The following is a 16,798-nucleotide window of genomic DNA, read 5'->3' on the forward strand; positions in this document are numbered from 1 at the left end:
GTACCTCTATCATTATCATCGATACTGCATATGAAAACAAGACGGTTAATCTGTCACTTAAACGCTACAGCTTGTTTGCTAACAAGAAGAAAAGAAAGTCGGATCTTGACAATAACGTTGACTTGAATGGTTGTTAATATATCTTTAGTGTTAAAGATAAAGACACAATAAAAAAGAGTAAGAGAACGACTATAAATGGATAATCAAATATTAACTATTCAAAAATAGTTCAAAAGCCAGTTTAACTCTCATTTCATTTCATTTTATTATTAAAGAGCATTTATATCTATTATTTTTAAGACGTGCTTTGCTGAGTTACACTATGGAAGTAATTAAGAGTACAAATTAAAGCTGAGTTCCTGATATACAATAGATGTTTGTATAAATTATTTTCATTCTTTTGTTAATTAAAGATGTTCAAATATATAGATTGTTGATTCAGTTAAATATACTATTCCAGTAGTTATTATTCCTATATAACTTGATCTGTGAATAATTGTACAGCTAGTAATGATGAGTCTTAATACTATTTAAAGTGGAAATACATACATATATTGGTGTCTGTATCTTGATGATATATTTAGACATAAGGATTAGATCACATAGATGTATTAGTAGTATCTATTGTTGTAATTAAAGTTAATACAATAACTGGAATACAACATGAAAAACTTGATTAAAAGGCGTTCAGATCATTATTTCAAATACCTTTCAGCTTGTTGTAATACCTTAACAGTTGATAATATACAAAGTAATTAATGAACCTTATTCCTCCTTACTTGATAGCCTCCCTACAAAAAATAAAAAAATAAAATAGAAGCGAGCCTTTTAACCTAGCCTCTCCTTAACTCATCCATTAACCATCCATACGTTTAATTGTATGCTTATCTCAGTCTAACTCTCTATGAACCCTTTTTCTTTTTCTTTTTTTTTCTTTCTTTTTTTACATATATTTTCTTCTAGTTTAAGCCTTTACTTTTTCACCTTTTGCTTTGAAAGAATTTTTGGCTCCTATCATCTATTTCTTTAGGACAAATCAGCCTTTATTGCCATGTGCTCATTGGTCACAAATATTTACAAATATTTATTCATCTATGGATATATTAATTTCCCTTCCATCATTTTAAAATCGTTTGTAATTTATTCATTTGAAAAGTTATACAAATCTTAACAGAGAGAATAAGTAAGTCTACAATCAGTATAAACTGTCTATTTCATTTTTATTTCTCATTTAATACATTTAATATTTTTTGTTTAGCTTGTTTATTTCTATTTTTTTTTTTCTTGATGAAGTAGAATCAATTATTATTTCTAACGTATTGACATTGATTTATAGTAAATATTGACATATCCAAGGATGAGCGTATTTTATAAATAATTTAAGGTTATAATGCTTGATATTTATTATTTATGCCCTAATCGAAAATAATCCATCTCAGTCATGGTGCTTGATCTAGTCAGTCAGTCAGTTATCAGATAGTGAAATTTCGTTTGTTCATATACTTGTAGAGACGCTATAATGTATATTTATATTATAAACATTCCCTTATACTATATTCATGCCTCAATGTAAATTACTTGAATGGATTTCACTTTACAATATAACAGTGTAGTATTCAACTAGGATAAAGTTATTATAGATAGTGTATGGTTATACATTTATAAATTAGCATAATGAATAAGAATATGTATATACTCTATAATACACATATTATTTATCATTAGTAACTCTCTACTCTATATCTGACTCATCACTGTTCCATAATATTTGTATTTATATATTATACTCATAATACAAGAATGCATTATGAACTTGAATCAAATAATATAACTAATATCGCTCATGCATTCATTCTTTGCTCTAATACGACTTTTACTACATATTACATCATTACCCTATACAACAAAGGCAGAAAAATAATATATCTATACATACAGTTTTAGTGAGCAATACGTCTAATAGAAATGAACAAAATAAAAAAGTGTTTTCAAATCTTTTTGAGAATCGAGGACTATTCTGCAGACTTTATGTAATATACAAACCAGTAATTAAACCCTTTTTATACTACCATCATGGATTATATAAGTAGAAGTTTCACATGATACGCTACTGCTTAAAGATTTTGAACGCTTTTCTCTGGTAATAATTTACCCTAGCCATACTCTCATTTTCACAGCAACGGTCAGTAATGTCAATGGAGGTTGTCAATTAAAGAGATATTCAAGAAAAGAATATAATGCTTATTCTGACTCAACAAGAAAGACAAAGGAAAAAATCAAAGGAAATTATAAAGAAAACATATTTGAGATACTGGAAAAAAAAAATAAGCCAACAGTTGCTAAAACTATTTCTTTGTTAAAATACACTTTTGAACATAAATTTAAACTAATGTGGCTTTATACACGTACTTGAAGATATTAATTATGTAATTGCGATTACATATTAAATCCCCGAATATATACATTGTACAATAATGGGCTGTAATTCATTATGAATACAACAGCCTTTTTTTTTATGATCTGATTTATTAGTTAACATTAAAAAAATGTGAAATAAATCTTTATCTGTATATTTTTCTGGAAAAGGATAACAAGACGTCACGATAAGAATTAAATAAAATATATATATATGTATATGCATATATTATAACAAAAGACATATCCAATAGATCATTAGGTTGATATGGGAGTTAACATTGATATGCCTTGTTTAGAAATAAATCTCAGCTGTCAAAGTGTATTATTAATATTTATTAATTTAAGCGGTTAAGTTTACAGAAATTTGTTTGAAACCCAAGAAGAAAAAAAGAAAAGTTGTTTATTTCTATTTTTGTAGACAATTCAGGAATAATAAATGTATTAGTAAAATTTTTACATTTGCATAATGATTATCTTGAATCATTCTTTAACATGTATAACATATGTAAAAAATCAGTTATAATAATATATTTAACCAGAGTGAATGTGAATATTATGTATTCTATTATAGTCTAATATGAACATAAAATAAATAAATAGCTGTATAGAACACAAAATTCATATACCTAATGTATATAATCCCTTTTACTCGATGCTTAATCAGTCTATTACATAATATATTTTATATAGAAGCTGAATAGTTTATATATGAATAAATATTTACTCAGTTTGATAGAATAAGTATAATGTATTACATAATACATTAATATCTATACAGTAATGTCCATACTACTACTACTACTACTACTACTACTAAGCAGTGTATAGAAATTTAATTATTATTTAAAGGTTTTTGTTAAGGAATATTTTCTTTCCATACAATATAATGACCATAATAATATTCATCTTTACTATCTCATATTAACCTTATCTATTATGTTTCCATTTTATGTGATCCCAAGTTGAAAGTAAAATAAAATGAAATTTATTATAAACTTGCTATTAATTCAATCAGTAAAGAGATTGAATATATATTAAGAATACATGGAACAGAATTAAGGATAACGAGTAACACTAATATAACATGTACAGTGAATTATATTAACTTGGATAAATTAAACAAATTCAGTAATTAATTCTGAAGTGTTTTAAGTTTACGTATAAAAGATTTTCTATCATGAGTTCTTCATATTATGTTAATTAGAAGTTTATAAATATATTTTTATCTTAGGGAATTCATAGAGCCCATATCTAATAATAAAGCACAATGAATACATATTTACAATAATGAATTATTAATGAAATATACTTGTATACTCTTCGAAAGTATGATTAAGTGTATAGATATTATACAATAATAGCCACTATAATAAATATAACTATGTATTCAAACTCTATAGAATATATATATTTATATGTATGTATGTATGTATGTGAATATATATATATATACATGTATAAAGCAAGGTAATGTAATCAACTTAAAGCAGCCATGGTTCCTTTACTTATCATTATAAGATAAAGTAGTAGAGTTATTAGGTAATAAATTACATTATCTATTCACTAACAAGTACTATGGACAATGCTAAGAAAAAGGAGAATATTCTTATATTCTATTTCACTTATTATGAAATGATCATTCTATCAAAGATAATAATACAATAGGCTTTATATATGCTATTGTTAAAAAAAACATATAGGTGCAAAATGTATTTAAACTCTGAGAGGGTATGAGATTATAACAAGACTTGCTATATTATCTGTGTCTATTATTCTTCCTTTTCTTTTTTGAACTATTCTCTGGATTAACACCTTCAATTAAAGTGTTTATTGATAGCTGTTAAGACATATTTTTTATATTAGTTTGCTATCATTTTCTTTCTATTAATCATTTCAAAGTAATGATTTGATTACAATATATAATAATTCATAACTTTAAACGGTTGCTTCTAATATTATTACTTCAAATTACGACTTATAGCACGGTATCTAACAATGACTCTAATAGACTCGATATATCTAAATATTTAGGCACTAAAAAAAAATAGCTATCATAATTAGGATATATTTGACACATTGAATATCCTATGACCCAGGTCAAAGCGCTGTGTAAAGAAAGGAGGAATGAAAATAAATATAGATGATGGGAGGTGTTTTTTTTCCTACTTGAGCTGATAAAACTTTGTTCCCCAAGACTTTAATTATAGAGTATGATGAAGATGTACGTAATTATAGAATCTATACTAATTATTCTATTCTCTGTATTACAATAGGTTTATGAATAAAATCTCTATTTATAACGAAACAATAGCCTCTTGGCTTTTATCTCGGAAAAGAAAAGTTTTTTTTTTATAATTTTTAGTTCAATGAGATAAGATGTTACAGTACCTTTAATGGAGACTCCCCCTTTTAATCCTTATTCTGTTTCGATTACGCCTTTGACAATTGCCACTTTTCTTAATTCCCTTTGCTGAAAGAAGGAAGGTTTCTTAATATAGTATAGACTACACTGTTAACATTGATATGTTACACCCATTTTTGGATAATTATTGCTTTCATGTGTTTGGTATTTCTTCACTCTAATTATGTTTAATTAATTTATTTATTATACATATAAAATTCAGCTTCATCGAATATCTAAAAACACATGTAGTTTCACGTATAGTTGAGATACTCAATCATTATATTTTTGAACTTGATAAAATGTTTCGTTTAATTAAAATTTTGAAAGTCTTTTGGAACTATGGCCTTTAAGGTTTGATACATTTTTTAATCTCATTCATTTTCTTTTTTTCTTTTTTTTCTTTTTTTATAGATATATAGAGATATCTTTATAATAAGTAGTTAAAATACTATTAATATGTTTATTATTTATAGTGGCTGTTAAATTTGGGGTATATTTTTAGATAATCTTTTGAAAGACTTGTTGTTGTTGGTTTTTTTTTTTTTTTTTTTTTTTTTTTTTTTTTTTTTTCGCTAGAGGCGACTTATATTCGGGTTTCTCATTTAAACAGAAATCCTTATTTGGCTTTAATTTGATATCTCTGGTATCTTCAAATAGCCCTTCTATTATTAATATTAAGTTCAAGATATTCAATGAATAAAAACCAAATGCAACCTCTTTTCAATTCTGTAAGCCTTAAACTAAACTTATAGTCGTGATCATATAGTACAAAAACCAAATTGAAATTCATTATCCTATTTATTTTATTTCAGTGTCCTAAACTGAGTGCGAACACTGTATAATGTAACATTTTGTTTATCCAAATGAACGACATATTCACTAGATATAAATGACAGAGTACTTTTAGACATATACATATACAAATATATTTAAAATTCAAACTATTATTTTGAAGTTGACGGTATTAAATGAAGAATACAAGATACTTGAAATATCTCATATAGTTTGAGTATATCCTTCTTTATAAAAGAAAAAAAAAGCCCCTATTCTGTATTAGGTATAAAGGATAATACTATCCTAGAAAAAGTATTATTTTTCTATGTAAGGCTTATTGGTTTCTTAATATTCTGATTTAATACAACAATTTATGGCATATAATCGAATAGAGTTAGCTTTGTAGATATATAAAAAGGGTCATCGTATCATTATTTTGTGTAGAGCATTTGACATGAGAATATGTAGATATCCTGCACCAACTTCTAGGTATGTCCAGTGTAGAAGGATGCGATAATCCGGTTTTTTTTTTTTTTTTTTTTTTTTTTTTTGTTTTAAATTATAAACTACACAACTATTAAGAATATAATTGATTTAATCACGAGTGATGGTGAAAATAGAAAGTTGGTATATTATTTCCTAGGTCTTATTATTGACAGAAAAGTGTTTACTATGAGTTAAAGTTGGCTTAAAATAATCGCATTGATAACTTTTCTTTGTAAAAATGACCAGGCTTAATGCACCCTTTGCATTTGACCACCACCACAACTAAACTGCATAATACAGTAAACTGAATAGAGTGAATGAACTCTATAGTATCCATCTTTCCATAAATAATCGTAGAATATATTATTCCCGGTATGTAATGGACGCTATTGAAAGCCGTGTTTATAAGGTTTTTATTTATCCAGTCTGACTTTCATTTTTTTTTTTTACTTGTTTGAAGAATGCTGATCCAAAATCAAAAGAAATTCACTTTCTCCCAAGTCCTAGAATCTAAACTACTTGAATAACTATTACAATAGAAGACTATATCAATTCGATTAGACACTCGGATTTATTTAGGAAAAGATGTCTAGATAAAGGACTTGTGATTCTGTAAAGTTCATGACCCCATCTCTAATTTTTTTTCCCCCTTTTTTACACCTGTATTTTATTGAAAGACTAATAATAGAATGTTCATGTTCAAGAAAAGAAAATACACACTATTATTAAAGTGATTTATATAAAAATAATACATAAATCAGTAAAAATAATTGTGGATTTTCAGTTATACACAAGTAATTGAAGATTAAAATTAATATTTTATATCAACGGTCAAATGCAAAATGTGTACGTCTAAAACGAAAACATAATAATAATAAAGGTGAAAAGTTTAAAACTTCTTCATCTATTCAAGTAGAGTGATTATTACGTTGTATCCCCCCTTTTACCAGGCAAACTCTTATGCCTTTTTTTTTTTTCGTGGTCAATTAGTTAATTTTAAAAGAAGACAAATAGACGAATTTAAATCAAGCATTTTGAAACAGCAAAAGAAAGGAATCAGAGCTGAGAATAGTAACCGCAATAAAGAACGAGTTTGCTGTCACGAGAATGAACATAGTAGCTCCAAACCACGCCTTAGACATAAGTTAACAAAAAAGGAAGATATAAAAAAGTTTTTTTTTTTTTTTTTTTTTTTTTTTTTTTTTTTCTGGGGGGAGGGAAATCATACTATAGTAACAAGAAAGATAAAACTAGAAACGATTTTCCCTTCTGAGATTATTTTCTTTTGGGTCCTTCATCTTCTTTGAAATGGAGATTCATAACCAGTACCCTTAACATTTTATCATCTTTTATTAAGATACTATTGCTAAAGACGTATGAAAAGAATATGAGACTATATTTTAAAAAAGTCTTTTATTCTGGAAAATAACGATTTGATAAGTAGTATAAACACCTTATTAGAAGCATATTTAAATAATTATAATCTATTAAATAGAATAGACTTTCCCTAAAAAAAAACAAAAACAAAAACAAAAGAAAAACGAAAATTTTTTTATCCAAAACCTAATTCGAACAGACGGGTTAGATGCAGACGCTAACAAAGCTTCAAATTCTATTAAACCAAATCAATGATCTGATATAAAGTTGTTATATGAATTAATATACAGACAGACGTTCGAAAAAAAAAAAAAAAAAACTGAATAAATTTTTTCTTTGCGGGATTGACTTTGGGAAGATCAAACACGTTTACAGCTGTTTAATACAATGGTGGGACACCAGAGCAGATTAGAAAATGAATCATTAAAGAATACCATTCTACTCTTATAGAATCTACCAATATTATTATAAAAGAAAACATGGAAAGAGAATGGAACAGCAAAAAGCTGTCGATTTGCCCATTATATGTTGAATATATTATTATTCTTTATGTAAAAGAAATACTATCTTATAATGGACCAAGTGCTTCAGTTGAACTTTTTCTTGTCCTGCTACTAAGGTATACAACGTGATTGCAATAACACGAGAAATATTTATTAAATCTCCAATATCATATTCACAGGTCCAGATCGTTACTCTACATTTCTTTTTTCGTCAGAAACAAAGATATTGCAGTCTCAGACACCGTGTTTTCTTAATGAAAAATTAAGGTTTTTTTTTATTATTTCGTGTCTCCAGTATTTTTTTTTTTGTTTTAATTAAACTGATCTGGCCAATCAAGTATTAGTTAGATACAAAAAAAAAGATTAAATAAGAAAATTTTATACTCAGCATTTAAGGTTTTGTTTATGTAATTTTATTTATTAAAAACAAAAAATTAAAACATTTAAAACATTTTTCCTATTTTAATAAGTATGATTACTAGTCTAAAAAGACGATATTACCAAGCATCAATCTGACATCATCATAAGCTTAGTAATAAGAAGTAAATAAGAGAGCTTTTATATATTGCACTAAATAAATAACATAAAAAAAAAAACTATCCATCTCAATGGTGACCCTTTTTGTTGGAATTTAATGAAAATAAGAATGTGACTGGTAAAGTGAATTCTTCAAACCCATTAGTCATTCATATAAGTTCATATGAAGTCGATCACATTACCAAAAAAGGAAGCCATTTTTTTATTTTATTTTATTTTAATAAAATGAATTTAATTTAACAGGCAATAATTCAAAGATCGAAAAAATGAAATTTTTTAAATTAAAATGGAATCTGAACAATGTATGAGGCATAGACAAATTAAATAGAGTAGACTAAAATAAGATAAAATATAATAAAATAAATATAGATTGGCATACAAACATATAACATAATAGGAAAATTATAGATTAATCTACTCAACAAAGCCTATAAATATTCACTATTAAGGTTATATCGAGATGGTTTCATTATAGAACACGTTAACAATTACGTTAATATGAAGAGGTAGTATTAGTAATAGTATTACGTCTGTTAGAATAATAATAACCCACGCACTTTTTAAGATAAGTCTAGTCTACTCTCAATATAGAATGAATATTCTTATTATTTATCAAGTATATTTATTCACATAGTTTTTATCTTTTTGTCTCTCTTTTTTATCTTTTTTTTTCTTTTTCTCTTGAAAAAAAAATTATATATTATTATATGTCTTTTCTTTTTTATTTGAATATTTTATTATATAGTGTATACACATGTTAATTATTTAATATAATTTTATTTATTTCCTTCTTTTTTTGTAATAAAAGCAATTACTTTTTAAGCCAACCAGCTTTTATTAATGGCTTGAAAGAGAATATATTATTTCCCATCGTATTAATAACTCAACAAAAATATTAATTAAACCAGATCCAATTTGTTTGTTAGTCATAACAGGGCTTTTAATAAAAAATAAAAATGAAAATAAAATAAAAAGAAAATTACACACTCCGAAAGGTCTTCTTAGCTGTCTCAGTTACAATTTTTAATATAAGTTTGGGTAACGATTATTCATATTGCGTAACCATTAAAATTAAATATGACCTAAAATGGCTATATTTGGAGAAAAGAATACATTATTTTGGTACTATTCTTTTATTTTGTTGTTTAAGTTCTATATACTTTATAAAATTAAATATGTGAGTTCCTTTATGTATTTTGTATTTTGTAGCTTTTCTTTCTTTCTTTCTACACTTTTTTTTTGTTTAATTAAAATTAAGCTTTGTCTACATTTTAATTGTTTTATTTTTTCATACTAGTAGATTGATATGTTGTAATAAATAATAAAAAAAAATGAATAAAGTTAAAGTTTAAAATAGACTGCTACAATTTTCATTGATAGCACCATATTGTGTACATTCACAAAAAAAAACCATTCTTTTTTTAGTCTTTAAAATAAAATTTATTTACTTGTTTTTTTTTCTTAGCCTTTAAGATAAAACTTATTAACTTTTTTTTTTCTACTTTTTTCTACTTTTTTTTTTACTTTTTTTTTACTCTTTTTTATGTATTCACGTCTTTACTTTAAAGATAAAAGTTAAAGGTTCTGGAACTACTACGTAAACCTCTATATGAAAAATGGTGAGCTATAAATAAACAAGCCAATAAAATAAAATAGAGTTAATAAGCCGTTAATGCCAATGCGTTAACAATAATCTAGATATTAAAACTTTATCCACGCATAAAATAATATACAATTGGCTGAAGTTTGCTGTAATTTGTTTCGGCTTTTAAAACTGATCTATTATATAGAAATAAAATTTTAAAAAAAAAAAAAAAAATTGTATTCCAGATTAATGAAGAAATTTCTATGATGGCAGCAAGCTTCTTACACATTTTTATGATTTATATTTAGAATTTTTTTCATTTTACCAAATCTCTTGTTTTATGAAGCTATATTTTTACATGTTCAAAATGAAACAATCAGTTATCAGAATTTAAACAAGACGTAGTTTTATCTTTTTTTTTTTTTTTTTTTGGATTTATATAAAAAGGGCAAATTTAAAACCCAAAAAGAGATCATTTTGCATTTTTCCTAGCTTTTTCTACTGCCTTTTCTAAATGGTTTACAAAGCTAGTTTACTTTTACTAGTAATAACTTTTATTACTAGTAACTTAGCTTATAGAATTCCTAATTATGATTCAATTCATTTAAATTTATCAAATCAAAAAGTTAAACGTGCTGCAGATCACGTTAAGAATGTTACGGTTGAGACCAAACATATTGATTCTATAGGTTGCAACTCTACAGATGGTGCAGGTGCCCCTTTTTATTATGTTTGCTCCGCAGATAATAATCCATCTTATATGGTAATTTAATAAGTTTGATTTCATTGTCTAATCATCTTCTAATATAACTTTTTTTTTTTTTTTTTTTTTTTTGGTAGTTAACACACTTTTCAGCCGTTATCTTTGGTGATTTTGAAGCTCAAAATGAACATGGCAGTTCTGGTCCCTTAGCTGTTCAAGGAAACTTCAAGGCTAATAAGTTTACAGTGAATGCGGATGGTAAAAATATCGACTGTTCGGATACTGACAATGTTGATTCTTATGGCTTTGTTTTGGGTGGTTCTGTTGAAGCTACTGAAGTCAGTGTTCAGGGTAACGCTCAAGTCCCTTCTGGTACCTCTGGTGTTCAAGAGACTATTAGCTCTTGTCGTATAATCGAAGACACTGATGATCCATATTACTTTAAATTAGCTAAAATGAATGCTATCTCAGCATCTAGAATGTTTGCAGTTAAATCACCTAACATTCGTTTAAAAGCTAATGGTGAACTTTCTTTTAATGGTGTTGGACTTAATAACTTTAATGTTCTCACATTTAGTACATGTAATAATGGTAACTGTGATATCTTCCCTGGAAAAATGTCGGATCCTTCCGCCATATTAGAAGGTAATGGTAACTGGAATGGTCCACGAGGAATGACATGGACAAGTTCTGTTTTTCAAGATTCAACAATTATTCTTAACGTAAGTTATATAATATACACAACTATTCATATGTTCATTTTTTGTATTTATGTTTCCTTCATTTTTTATTATAGGTTCCTGTTGATGTTGGTTCTACCTTTACAATTCGTGGCAATAACATCAATGAGAAAATGAACGTATGTAATGTCATCTTTAACTTTTATCCATCTGACTCTGATGGTAACTATGTCTCGGGAAGCTTTACCTTGAAACGTGAAACTGAAAGTAATCTTGGTGGTTTTATATTAGCTCCTGAAGGTAATATTAATAATAATAATAAAATAACGGGAATAGTAGTAATTAATACGCAAAATTATAGCTACCATTATTGATGGACCCAATGGTGCTTTTGCTGGTACAGTTGTCGGTGCAAACTATATCGGAAAAAATAATGGTATTGGACTTAATACTTATCACTCTGCTGGAGGTAGTTGTCGAAACTTTGCAGGTTGCTTACCAATTACTAAAAGAGACACAAAAATCATTTCTAATGATACCATCACCATCACCGCTACTACTGCTGCTGCTACTACTACTTCTGCTACTACTACTAGTATTACTACCACTACTACAGAAGCCATAACTACGACTACCACTGAAGTTACTACTACCACTAAGGCTAAAACTACTACTGAATCTACACCTATTGTAGATGATGTTACCACCTCTGAAGCTGTTACTACTACCACTACCACTACTGAAGCTGCTACTACTACAACTTCAAGTGAAGATCATCACAAGCATTCAACTACCACTGAAGCTACTACTACTGAAGCTTCTTCTTCTTCTTCTACTACTACTACTACTACTACTACTGAAGCTGCTGCTACTACAACTTCAAGTGAAGAACATCACAAGCATTCAACTACTACTGAAGCTACTACTACTGAAGCTGTTACTACTAGTACAACTACTACTGAAGCTGCTGCTACTACAACTTCAAGTGAAGATCATCACAAGCATTCAACTACTACTGAAGCTACTACTACCACTACCACTACTGAAGCTGCTGCTACCACAACTTCTAGTGAAGATCATCACAAGCATTCAACTACCACTGAAGCTACTACTACTGAAGCTTCTTCTTCTACTACTACTACTACTACCACCACTGAAGCTGCTGCTACTACAACTTCAAGTGAAGAACATCACAAGCATTCAACTACTACTGAAGCTACTACTACCACTGAAGCTACTACTACCACTGAAGCTGTTACTACTAGTACAACTACTACTGAAGCTGCTGCTACCACAACTTCTAGTGAAGAACATCATAAGCACCACTCCACTACTACTGAAGCTACTACTACTGAAGCTACTACTACTACCACTGAAGCTGCTGCTACTACAACTTCAAGTGAAGAACATCACAAGCATTCAACTACTACTAAAGCTTCTTCTTCTTCTACTACTACTACTACTACCACTGAAGTTGCTGCCACCACAACTTCAATTAGTGAAGAACATCACAAGCACCACTCCACTACCACCACTGAAGCTGCTGCTACTACAACTTCAAGTGAAGAACATCACAAGCATTCAACTACTACTGAAGCTACTACTACTGAAGCTGTTACTACTAGTACAACTACTACTGAAGCTGCTGCTACCACAACTTCTAGTGAAGAACATCACAAGCACCACTCCACAACTACTGAAGCTACTACTACTGAAGCTGCTGCTACTACTACTACCGATGAACATCATAAGCATCACTCCACTACTACCACTGAAGCTGCTGCTACCACAACTTCAACTAGTGAAGAGCATCACAAGCACCACTCCACTACTACTGAAGCTACTACCACTGAAGCTACTACTACTACCGATGAACATCACAAGCACCACTCTACTCCTACTACAACTTGTGAAGATGAACATCATAAGCATCACTCTACTACTACAACTGAAGCTACTACTACTACTACCGATGAACATCACAAGCACCACTCTACTCCTACTACAACTTGTGAAGATGAACATCATAAGCATCATTCTACTACTACCACTGAATCTGCTGCTACCACAACTCCTGAAGATGAACATCATTACAAGCATCACTCTACTACTACCACTGAAGCTGCTACTACTACCGATGAACATCATCATAAGCACCACTCCACTCCTACTACAACTTGTGAAGATGAACACCACAAGCACCACTCCACTCCTACTCCTACAACTACTGAAGAACATCATCACAAGCACCACTCTACTACTACCACTGAAGCTGCTACTACTACTGAAGAACATCATCATAAGCACCACTCTACTCCTACTACAACTTGTGAAGATGAACACCACAAGCACCACTCTACTCCTACTACAACTTGTGAAGATGAACACCACAAGCACCACTCTACTCCTACTACAACTTATGAAAATGAACATCATCACAAGCATCATTCCACTACTACCACTGAAGCTGCTACTACTACTGAAGAACATCATCATAAGCACCACTCCACTCCTACTCCTACAACTACTGAAGAACATCATCACAAGCACCACTCCACTCCTACTCCAACTTGTGAAGACGAACATCATCACAAGCACCACTCTACTCCTACTCCAACTTGTGAAGATAAACATCATCATAAGCATCACGAACATCACGAACATCACGAACATCACGAACATCACGAACATCACGAACATCACGAACATTATGAACATTGTGAACATGCTTCTAGTACTCCAAGCCACGCAAAGCCTACAGAGACAGTTTGTCCAACCAGCTGTATTCAAACCGTTACAGTTACTAAGAAAGTATATGTCACAGTTACAGCAAAATAGAAATACTATATTGAACTACTATTTATATTTTAATAATACTTTGTAAATAAATAAATAAACTAATAGATGTTATAAATAAATAAACAAATAAAATATATTTTTCGTTATTTTTTGGCCTAATCATATTTATAGCTAAATGATTTTATTTTGTTTTAAGGAAAATAATAGTGTTGTTAATAACTTGTTTTCGCATGACAATGAAGAACTTTTTATTATTTTATTTTTGAAAGAACAAAGGTACGAATCTTGCTATAAATGTATTGGAGAGAATCATGATTTTACTGCTTCGCGTCAACCAGCTTTCGTACTGATACAAAGGAAACACTGGGTAAAGTTCCTCCCCCTCCCCAAAATGAGAGAAAAAAAAATCTCTTTATAATCAATATATTATTTTTGAAAAGTAATATGGCTTACACAACAGGTATTGAAGATGTTATAATTATTGAAAAAAAAAAAAAAAAGTAAAATACTAAAAAGGGAGATATAATGTTTGGATTGACTATGTATAAACTAGAAGAATCAAGCACGAGAAGTTTATGAATAATACGCTTGACTGATGCTAAATAATAATAATAAAATCTTTGCAAAGTTTTAATTACTTTATGCATAGTTTGAGATCAGACAGATGGATATTACGAAGGCGATAAAATTACCAGGAAGGGTGACTGAATTAGTATCCTTGAAATATACATATATCCTTTAAGGGATATACTGATTTACAATATCAGCTGAGAGTTTGATCGTTATTACGCGATTTATATAAAATAGGTTGAAGGATGATCCATTAAATTGTTCGGCATAAATTCAATTCACTGAAATGGAAAATACACACACACACACACACACATACTTACATACGTATTTAATAAGTATGTTGCTTTAACACAGTTAATTTCTGCAAGTGTTAGTAACCAAGTATAATGCTTGTGCGATTAATATGTTAATTTTTTAAAAAGATGAACTAAAATGAAGACTTCTCTACTCTATTTTCCCTTTCGATATATATAAAAGCTTCTCACAGACAGATGCACTCATATTCTTTTACATTTTATTTCTATAATTACTAGTTATATATTTCTCTTTTCTTAAGCAGAGAATATATGTAAAGCGTAATTACGATATAACAACGATAAAGCAAACAACTATCTGGCAAATACATTATTTTTATTATTATTATTATTGTTGTTGTTCAAGGATTTGTGTACATAAGGATATATTATATTCATCTTCTGTCACCAACAACAGAAGGTGATGTTAAAGTGGTTTCTAACGAAGCAAGATGACATAAAGATGGACTAGTGATATTAGCGATTGTATTAGTAAATTCATTATAATTATTTGCTGATAAGCCAATCATAGATCCTAATTGATTAATAAATTCGTGCACAGCTTCTATATAATAACCACCTGTAACACTATTATGTTGAGCAAGACTAATGATATATAAAGTCAGTATCTATTTATATGCTAGTATTAGATCTATTTTACCTCTTGGCCCATTCATTAACTGATTCTGGACTATAATATTCAGCTTGACGTAAATTGGCTGCTGTTGTCTTTATAGCCTGTTTCCAGAAATTATTTAAATCTTGATATAAATCTCTTTTAAGATTATTGTGTTCTAGTAAATGATTTTGTTACAATATGCATGCATATAATTTTTATATTTGTAAACTATACCATCATTATCCCAAATAGGTAATCTGTAAGCTATATGTGAGGCATGATCAAGAAATGTAAAACAAGTAGAAGGAAATACATGAATGGAAGTTGTAAAATGATTTGCATACTGAGTAATTGTGTCCTATATATATATATAAGTATGTATGACCATAATAATAGTTCTATTCCTTACAATCAAGTCGAGTAAATTGTCTCTCACTCTTGTAAATGTGTAATCATCTCTACCGGGCCCATTTTTATTAAATGGAAAACTGTGATAAAATTTCTTTTCCATGTCTAGCAGCACATTCATAGATGATGATACAGTTGGTGCAGGAATGTATTTCATTATATCTTCTTTCAAGTCGGGTTCTTTTTGTAGTAACGAATTGATAATGTTGATTAGATTTTCTTTATCCAGTGTATCTATTACAAAAAGAAAATATGAGGAAAATTTGATTATTATTATTTATTTTTCTTCTTTCAATTTACCTAGCAAAGCACTTCTAGTTGATCTCTTTTGATATGTTGTCTTTTGTCGTTTTAAATCTGAATTCTTTATTTTAGACAGTCTATACAAGGGCTTAATTGAAGACTCTTCCATTTCTTCATCTTCTGAATTTCTACGCTTTAGACCTAATTAATTATATTAAAACGTTACTTTTTTTTTTTTTCTTTTTAATGACAACATTTATTAGTTTACCTCGGTTCATAATTTTTTTTTTCTTACTAAATGTATAAATATATTATATTTTAATGAATAAAGGAGAGTATAATAACAAATAATAATAAAATAGATATCTTCTGCGCAATAATGTATACTGACGTACG

At 28.6% G+C, this 16,798-nt stretch overlaps 2 protein-coding genes across 2 annotated transcripts; one reads left to right on the top strand and one right to left on the bottom strand.

Annotated features, from left to right (window-relative positions):
• The first annotated feature begins 10,507 nt into the window (after positions 1–10,507).
• BX663DRAFT_29730 (uncharacterized protein) lies at positions 10,508–11,974 on the top strand. The gene is made up of 5 exons (XM_051522028.1): positions 10,508–10,847; positions 10,925–11,509; positions 11,584–11,646; positions 11,709–11,767; positions 11,829–11,974. The coding sequence occupies exons 1-4, from the start codon at positions 10,599–10,601 to the stop codon at positions 11,724–11,726; spliced, it is 915 nt and encodes a 304-aa protein (XP_051383420.1). The 5' UTR covers positions 10,508–10,598; the 3' UTR covers positions 11,727–11,767; positions 11,829–11,974.
• A 3,511-nt stretch (positions 11,975–15,485) lies between these two features.
• On the bottom strand, positions 15,486–16,798 carry BX663DRAFT_506504 (Cut8 six-helix bundle-domain-containing protein). Its single transcript, XM_051527198.1, has 6 exons — positions 16,671–16,798; positions 16,460–16,603; positions 16,161–16,393; positions 15,986–16,109; positions 15,794–15,926; positions 15,486–15,738 (listed from the first exon to the last, which is right to left on the bottom strand). The coding sequence occupies exons 1-6, from the start codon at positions 16,678–16,680 to the stop codon at positions 15,528–15,530; spliced, it is 855 nt and encodes a 284-aa protein (XP_051383421.1). The 5' UTR covers positions 16,681–16,798; the 3' UTR covers positions 15,486–15,527.

Source organism: Cokeromyces recurvatus (assembly GCF_025118155.1).
Source record: "Cokeromyces recurvatus strain NRRL 2243 chromosome Unknown BX663scaffold_10, whole genome shotgun sequence".
Lineage (NCBI taxonomy): Eukaryota > Fungi > Mucoromycota > Mucoromycetes > Mucorales > Mucoraceae > Cokeromyces > Cokeromyces recurvatus.

What these genes read in the sequence shown, in the direction of transcription:
- BX663DRAFT_29730 (XM_051522028.1), top strand. Translation starts at nt 10,599, where the DNA reads ATGGTTTACAAAGCTAGTTTACTTTTACTAGTAATAACTTTTATTACT. An exon ending in ATAATAATCCATCTTATATG is followed by an intron (nt 10,848 to 10,924) that starts GTAATTTAATAA and finishes TTTTTTTGGTAG; the next exon opens with TTAACACACTTTTCAGCCGT. An exon ending in ATTCAACAATTATTCTTAAC is followed by an intron (nt 11,510 to 11,583) that starts GTAAGTTATATA and finishes TTTTTATTATAG; the next exon opens with GTTCCTGTTGATGTTGGTTC.
- BX663DRAFT_506504 (XM_051527198.1), bottom strand. An exon ending in AACTAGAAGTGCTTTGCTAG is followed by an intron (nt 16,394 to 16,459) that starts GTAAATTGAAAG and finishes TTTTTGTAATAG; the next exon opens with ATACACTGGATAAAGAAAAT. An exon ending in ACCTATTTGGGATAATGATG is followed by an intron (nt 15,927 to 15,985) that starts GTATAGTTTACA and finishes ATCATTTACTAG; the next exon opens with AACACAATAATCTTAAAAGA.